General features: G+C 32.0%; 1 protein-coding gene across 2 annotated transcripts in view; it reads right to left on the minus strand.

The window, feature by feature from the left end:
• The window catches only part of Wnt2 (Wnt oncogene analog 2), a 236,748-nt gene extending 229,555 nt beyond the window's left edge, over window positions 1-7,193 (minus strand). For both annotated transcript variants that reach the window (XM_085812605.1, XM_085812614.1), the window contains exon 1: window positions 5,928-7,193. In XM_085812605.1, coding sequence (XP_085668731.1) covers window positions 5,928-6,013 — 86 coding nt within the window. In that variant the 5' untranslated portion in view covers window positions 6,014-7,193. The remainder of the gene's footprint in view (window positions 1-5,927) is intronic.
• Between the last annotated feature and the right edge of the window lie 1,767 nt (window positions 7,194-8,960).

Consider the following 8,960-nt stretch of genomic DNA (forward strand, 5'->3'; position numbering starts at 1 on the left):
TAAACTCTTCACTTGTCGTTAATTTATAAAGAAACAACGTCAGAGCAAGTATTGTTTCCTCTGCTATTTGGCACAGTTCTTTTGAACAGCTCATTTTTCAAATGCGAGTTAATATTTTGTATCTTAAATGTCGAACGTTTAAATCCTCCGAACTTTTAAGGCTGCCATAACTGGTTAGGTTAAAACTATTTCAAATATTAAATTGGAATCTGAATACTAAGATGAAACTGCTATTTTAAAAATATTTTTATTTAAGCTTTAATGATAAGCAAGCTCTCTGCAATTTAGTATCCATGCTGCAATTTCTTTTTTTACTTCTTGTACGAAGTAAAAAGTATTGTAATCGCGAAAAATTTCAGGCAGCATAGTTCAACGGAAATATCCTTTTGACCGCCGTCGAATGCAATTTAACGATGTTTTTGCGTGATATTTGTACGTAAAGGCAGAATAAAAGACTCTTTTCCTCCAAAAAATTTATAAAACAGCTTTAAAATTAATTCTGAAGAGAATTTTTCGTGGCGTCTGTACGAACGTAATTCTTACTTCGCAAATATATTTATATATGTATCTCGCATAATTCAAAAACGCGTAGCCTCAGAGCATCCACTCTTACCCGGCTCAGTGATTTCAGTTTCTTTACGCTGATATATTTGTAAATTGTGCATTTTTTGCTTTAAAAATGATTGAATTATGTTGTTCTTATCTTCCGGTTAAGGTTTTTATGCCTTTAGTAAATCTGCAAGCAATATTTGTACAATTATCAAATCTGCAAGCAATATTTGTACAATTATCAACAATTTAAGAGCTGTTTAAGTGCGGTTAATCCTTAAGTTTTAAATAACATGGCGGACATATTTGTTCACATTTAAAACAGCAGAATAGTAGATTTGTTGCCAATCTAGAGAGATTAAGCTTCGCAACAACAAAGATAACGCCTTCATTTATTATTGCGAATTAAATCATGCTTAATCCTTTCTGGAATTTTTTCGAGGAAATAAGTGTTTAAGATTTACTTTGTAATTTTTAATATAGATATTTTGAGTTTTTATGTATTTTTGCCTTCTCGCGAAGTAAGAACTGAATTAATTGAATGAGAAATACTCAATCGTCTGTGAAAAACTGTTTCTTTTTTGTTTTGTTTGCTTAATTTCTTTTTTACATCGTTCTAGATATATTAGAGTATTTGAATAGAACATGTGGCAAAGATTAGATAATCTTTCGAATGATATAAATTTTGTGCATTTTTGAGTTATTCATATGAACGAAATATAACGCTGTTAAGTGAACCTAGCGCCAGAGTGTCGCTATAAACAAATAGAATGAATTTTAAAGTGCATTTATTCTATTGTGGTTTATGCACTATCGACGAAGTACATTTAATTCAATCCAATAAGTTTAAATGAAATGCAAGAAAAATGCGTATAATTTAATATTCCGTACAAGGAAGTCATGTGGTGTACACATCAGATTTTTTTTTTTTTCTTTTGGGTTGTCTGGGGGGTATCAAGAAGAAATCAAGACGATTGTTTTGAACGAAACCAAGTTTTCTCTGTAAGCATCGCGATTTCTCTAGATGGTCCTGTCAGATTAGAAGAAGTTAAGATATAATTTCAGGAATTTCTTGAGGATGGAAATTTTTTACAATGAAGTAAAGCAGAAAATCAGAATTTAATTTTTAAATTCACTAACTTTCGGATCCCTAGATGTTTTCGATGAGAAGTGATGTTCAACGCAAATATTTATATCTGTCTTAAGAAATAGTGTTTAATTACAGCTCACTTTTGTTGCTGGCTTAAGTGTTGTTTAAAGAAAAAAAAAAAAAAATTAAACTTAAAAGTTTCAGTTCAGCTTAGCATTAAAAATTTAAAAAACCAAATAGCATTAGAAATTTTAAAAATATATCAAAGTTCATACATGTCTTTTTCATCTCTTCTTGGATAAAAGTAATATCTACTAGTGATAAAGCTTTACCAATGATAAATTTAAAACTCCTCAAAAATTCGTACAGAGTTCTTGAAGCGACCGCTTTTTGGGTATCAGCAACCCCTATATCGACAATGTTAAATTGGTCATTTTCGATGTGCCTTTTCTCAAAATCTGCTGTAGATACACCCTTGAAATTTTTTGTGTAATTAAAGCATACCTATCTCATTATACTGAAATAAGCTTTTGAAACATTTTGAATTTCAGAGTAATTTACAGAATATTTTGGTAGGCATAGTAAAATTTAGCACTTTTCTCGAAAAAAAAAATTATTCTAAGTTTATCACAAAAAGCTCGTTTCATTAAATATTAGAAACGTAATAAATAAGCCGTAAAAATTTTAGATACCTGTGAGCAGTAGTTCCTGAGAAAAGGTACATCGAGCATAAAAAAAACACGTTTGGAGAAAAACGCGTTTTTATGTAAAAATTCTCATTGATCAAAGCAGTTGATGACAAATTAAAACTATATTTTTTACAGTTCTAATCTTTCATAGAAATTAAAGAATAGTATTTTTAGAAAGATAAAAGTCCAGAGAATTTCAAAATGCAAAAATCTGAAATCACAATTTCTTGAAGATTTTGGGGTTCCAACACCCCTTAAGACGGTGATATTTGAAAGTGACCGATATTTTTGTGAGCGTCAATAAACACTGGTACTGAATGTTAGCGTTTTAAGACGATTACATTCACAAAAGACGTGAGGTATATTAAACTCTCTCGTAGCGACCACTTCTGAAAGTGACCGTACCGTTTTCTGAGAATTTCTCCAGTATTGAACATCACTGTCTACGCTAACCACAGAAATAATCTTCGGCACTGAATGTCATCAGTCTACAGACTGCATCAACAGAAAAATAAAATTACTTAGAACCGTGAATTCAGAGAGAGACAGCTCACTGCATTAAAAAATAGAAAAAAATCTGAATATTGAAAGTCTTTCGTGCCAATTTTAATGAAGGCAGAATTAAAAATGCTTAAAATGAAAAGAATACTTAAATAATTACAATAAAAAGTAGAAAGTATTAGCAAAAATTCAGAGTTTGTGAATTTATTCCATGCTTACTGAAAACTCTAAAATTCACAGAACAGAATTTTCTAAAATTCGCGAAAATTTTGTTTGCGAGATTACAAACTTTTTCCTGTCTGTGATGTATGCGTGAAAACAAACGAATGAAAACGACTAAACACAAAAGATCATATAAGATGAAAAAAAAAAAAAAATCATTAAATAAGTAAATAAATAAATAAATACAGTGAACTTTCTTGAAGGCTCACGGTTCAAGATGTTTTTGGTTTGTTATGAAGGAGATCGTTTTAGAGAATTGCATTTATTTGTGCTGTCAAAACTACAGACAGCTTTCAGAAACAGCCCTCTGAGAGAAGTAGTCTACAAGAGAAGGTTCACTGCAGAATTACATATAACCCATTCCGAAACGACCACCCACTTATTCAGACGATTTTCGTCTCGCCATGAGGATGACGTTTTAGAGAAGTGCTGCCCGATAGCATCGTTTATTTATGTTTTCAGAAATACTACTAGTATCTTTGAGAGGTGGCCACTACGAAAGAATTCACCGTACTTATAAAAAATTCAAAACTCTTCATCACAGACTAAATATTACCTCACGACCATCCTTTGTTATTTTGGCGACTTTGGATCCATTGTTATGGGATACTACAATATATTTTATTGATCATACATAAGGAATAAAATGAAGCAAACAGCCTTGCTTTACCTCTGTCATGATCCTCAGCGAATTATAGACTATTGCTTATTTGCTTATCAATACTTATTGCTTATCAAATAAAGTATCAGCTATTGTTTATTCGCAAAATGAAATTCGTAGGTCAAGATAAAAAGACTTTTTGAATGGCCATTACTTGCTACCAAGAACATTTCTAACGTCAAAAACTGCTATATGAAAACCTTGTAGAGACATTCGGTATTGTTTGGAAGCAGGCAAGATGAAAAATTAGCAACGCCTTCGCCGGGAATCGAACCGCGGACCTCTAGAATACGCGCCCAGCGTGCAGACCACCACACCACGAAGGCATACCAAGAAGGTGGGAGAAATACCTTCTAACCTCAGATTACAGTTTAACAGTTAAAAAATTCTGATCTAGGCACCACATGGCTTCCTTGTACCTTTATTAAATTATACACATATTTTTGCTGCTCTTCATTTAAACTTATTTCCTCGAATTATTTTTAAATTTGAAATTGCCAAAACATGAATATTTACGTCATTTAAAAAACTTCTGTAATTGGAAGTATATCGCTACGCGCAACGACTGTATACTCGAAATTCTTCGCGATTACCATACTTTCTTTATTTCGTATATATATATATATATTTCGTATATTTCTTTTAACCTTTTTCTAAATTTTGCAGCACAATGCGCAAAGATTTTGACCACATAGGTCTTTTATCGTTTGTTCTTTTTACTTTACTTTAAATTATATATATATATATATATATATATATATATATATATATATATATATATATATATATATATATAATATATAATGCTTTAAATATATATATGTTACGGTGAAACACCGAAATCTGGAGAATGTCGACTTTCACCGGTGAATATATTTATATACGTTTTGTGCGGCCGATTGCAACCAAAATACGAGGTGCACATCTACATGTTATAGCAGTCCTATAAACAAAATTTCAACGTTCTGAGACTACTCGTTTTTGAGTTATGCGATATGCGTACGTACGCACGTACGTACATACGTTCGTACAGACGCCACGAAGAATTCTCTTCAGAATTCATTTTAAAGCAGTTTTATAATTTTTTTTTGGAGGAAAAGAGTGTTTTATTCTGTCCTTACGTACATATATAACGGAAATACATCGTTAAATTGCATTTGAAAGAGGTCAAAATGGGATATTTTCGTTGAAATATGCTGCCTGAACGTTTTCGCGATTATAATACTTCTTTTTACTTCGTACAAGGAAGTAAAAATGGATTCGGGAACGGTCAAGATGGATATTTCCGTGAAATCTGAAACTCGAAATTCTTCGCGATTACAACACTTCCTTTATTTCGAAAAAAGAAATAAAATTAGTATACAAGAAACAATTTTATGAATTAAAAAATTAATAAAACTATCTTACAAATATTTCTCAAACTTTCTTAAGCGATTGTTTTAGTAACAAAATAATATGTGCAGTAGCCGACTCATTAACCGAATGTTTACTGTTCAATAAAACTAAACTGTATCAGAAAAGAATTTCGATTTTATAAACTCCTCCTTTTCATATTTCCTGTAAAAATGTAAAATGGTATAAATAGCGAACTGCAGTACAATAGAAAATTGTACGATCATTTGATAAAATTAGAAAGGAAAAGAAATACAGTGAATAATTTGTAAAAACAGTAAAAAAAATAACGCACATTTTTGGAGATGGTCAACACACAGCGAGGGTCGACTCGATAGGATTTATAATCGTATGTAAATACATAAGCAGATCTACTGTATTTATAATACATAAGCAGGTTAGTAATCTGTATGTTCTTTTAAAATTTCATGACAACCACTCAATTTTACTTTGAATGCAAACCATAATATGTGTACAAGAAACAGAATTAGAAATTTTGCAATCGACGTTACTTAGAATCCTGTTTTTCTTTTTTCAGTACTCATCATATAAAACACCGCTTATAGCAAAATATTTTAAGAAATGCATGTTAAATGACATTTTAAATGATTAAATTGATTAACTTTAAATGATTAGCAGTATTGAGAGACATGCTTTTCTAATCTGGAGAGCAAAGAAGAGATCTTATCCACCGTCGATTAGCAATAATCTGGTCTCTCTCTCTCTTTTTTTTTTTCTGATCTTTATTTGCTTTGGAAAAGATTTCATTGACTACTGAATACAATAACACATTATCAAGGTATTAAAAAAAATGACCACTCACCTGAAATTAGCATGTGGTTGCAGAATGTAGAAGATGTAAATGACCAGACACAGTCGGCGGAAGTAGAAATTCTTCCTGTCGAGCATTGTTTAAGGCATCGTCCCAGCAATCATTCGCCAGAAGATTCAATCAGTGGTTGTGTCCTCTTTGCAAAATTCTTCATCCCTACACTACGCACAGAAGAACAATAACACATTCCAAAGGTCTGGAGTCCAGAGAATTAGACGAACAAAGTATGTTTTTTGGATTAATTTACAGGGAGCTATAAATTATATTTTAATTGTTTGGATGGAATTATTCAAGCTTCAAAAGAAAACCTTTTTTTTTTTTTTTTTTTTTTTTTTTTTTCTCTCTTTTTAAGCTAAAATTTGTGGGAAGCACACGAGCGGATTTCAGTTAAAGTCTGTAGATTTTAGTTAAGTTTGCAGTCGCATGGTCAGGAATATAGTTTACATAGTTAACAGTTTTATATAGTTATATACCTACATTTCGTTAGCTGTCTTTTCTATGCCGGAAAATTGACACAAAATTCTTAAACTGTGATCTGAGTAATTAATTTTGTCAAGTTTATACGTAAAAAGTTTTTGTTGACTTGTTGGTTAGAGTATAAACATTATTCTTTGAAAAATTTAATATACATTACTAATTTTTCACAGTTTTGTTCTGTTTTTTAACTGGTTTTAACTGTCTTCGCTCTTTGAGGATTCAGAATTTTATTGGCTTGTATTCCGACAGTAAATGGGAAAAAAAAAAAAAAAAAAAAAAATGGTGTAGTTGTTTAAAACTTAACTGTTGCTCCTTTTCAAAATCAGTTTTTATGTTTGTTACCATTGACAAACTTTGAATAAACTGATATTTAACAGTTGACAAAGTTTGGATACACAATTTACTGGCTTATGCGAAGAGACCATGGCAAAAAAAAAAAGTAACTATTTGGAGTTTCAGCTTCTCTTCCTTTTCGAAATTGGCTTTACTTTATCGTCATTACACGTATCTGTCTCGAACAACATTTTTTTTTATCCATCAATGAAATTTGATTAATAAACACCTTTCACCAGCTGACGAAATTTGCAAAAATACCGTTTACCATTGATGAAATGATGCGAATATAATTACGCTGATGCACTCTCTAAAAGAAGGTTTTTGATAGAGTTGGGAGCAGTAAGCCAATCGCAATCAGCTGTAGATCAAAGATGCTCGCCGGGAAGCATCGTTTTCGCAACTAACTACCTGCCGCCGTCGCGCGAGATTGTGGCGACATGTCACCAGGTGGGGCTCTCTTCGCTTTTCGAAGATGCATTCCCTTCTCCTCGGGAAACAGTAATGCCCCTCGCCCGTAGCTGATTGGTCGCTGGAAGGGTCTACCTACTCCGCTCGTTGGCTAATTAGAACGAAGATATGAAGAAATGTTTTTTTATTATTGCTGCTGTTATTATCTTCCAAGTCAGGTTGCGCATCTTTCACGTCACATCGTGGTGGTCGTGGGTTTGTGAAAAAAGACGTTTTTGTTTTGAGACAAATTGTTGTTAATTTCTCTTAGCCAGAGTCCTTACAACAGTTGGGAATGAGAATCTAAATGATTTCGTACCAAGGTACGTAACGTACGGCCTAAGAAATATCTTTTATTAATCGCAATAAAGTTGTCTATGTGTCTTCTGCCAATTTGCCAATTACACCATCGAATATTATTCCGTGAAAAATAAATGATTCTTCACCAGATACGTAATGTTTGTCGATAAGGATATCTTTCATTAATTATATTCGCAAAAATTATTATAAAATGTAGAATATATTATAAATTAAATTTATTTTAAAGTATGCTAGCTGGATCTGTGCTAATAATCCGTATGGAAATAGGTCGAAGTTCATAATGTGTAGCCTGTCTTTTTTAGCCTTGCAAGTCTACACTGCTGTATCTATTTCCTGTATTATTCCTATATGCTTTATGATATTATTTTTTAATTTTTTTTTTCATGACGTTCTTGGATGTTCTCTGAGAGAGATTCCACAGGTTTCGCCGCATAGAAAAAAGAATTTTTGCTGCGGAAACAATATACAGGGTAGTTATAATTAAAGTTCCACTTTCAAATGGTCATAAAAGGAAAACTACTGGATCAAATGCTATCAAACTTGGTAATTGTGTGAAGGAGGTCATGAGAATTTATTTCTCGCGACGGAGGAAAAAAAAAATCTGAAAGGTTTCAGATTTTGAATTACGGTCAAAGGGGCGTTTTTTTTTAAGGAATTTTTAACCTTTATTTATTAAATATCACATTTTTCTCACTTAAATATAAAAGGCAGTTCAAGAGCAATTTCGCAAAATAGTTTTAAATTGAGCATATCTTTAGAATTTACGATACGATACAGAGTCTCGCGCGTTGGAGATAAAAATGTGTTCCCCCCCCCATATAGCGTTGACATTGCGCGCTTTGAAATCTTTGAGTTTATTAAATGTATATGGGAAATTATGTTATTAAAGTAATTACATTATTATAAGTAAATTATATGGGAAATTTTGAGTGCCTACATATGGTCATATAGTCTACATATGGTCTACATATGGTGAGATAGCTTACATATGGTCTTTTTTTCTCAAATCTAAGTTGTTGTACTTTCCTTGAGAACAGGTACCCTCTCTTCGGCCTTAAATAGTTTTCAGCTGGCCGCGAGATATTTCTAGTACTTTTTGCGTGTCGAAATTACTGGAAAGCAATACAATGGTGGAATTACGTTTACAGCTAACATACTGATTAATTACATTTATTCAATTTCAGTACATATTACGGTGATACAACGATCGGATCAAAATGTCTCCAAATACTCGCCAAAACCGTTGTCAACTTGGCGATATTTCATCAAATTACCGAGATACCCATTTACTCAATGTTAAATGCCCCTGTATTCTTAAGTTTCCGGCATAGCATCTCTTTAGATTTTTATCTTACAAAATAAATACAACAATTTTACTTATAATTCTACTAAAATTACCTATTTAAGTACAAAATTCGTAACATTATGTTTGCTTATGTCTGT

The sequence above is a fragment of the Stegodyphus dumicola genome, chromosome 1 (assembly GCF_044657685.1).
Source record: "Stegodyphus dumicola isolate Sdum_Otavi_A_Nest chromosome 1, ASM4465768v1".
NCBI lineage: Eukaryota > Metazoa > Arthropoda > Arachnida > Araneae > Eresidae > Stegodyphus > Stegodyphus dumicola.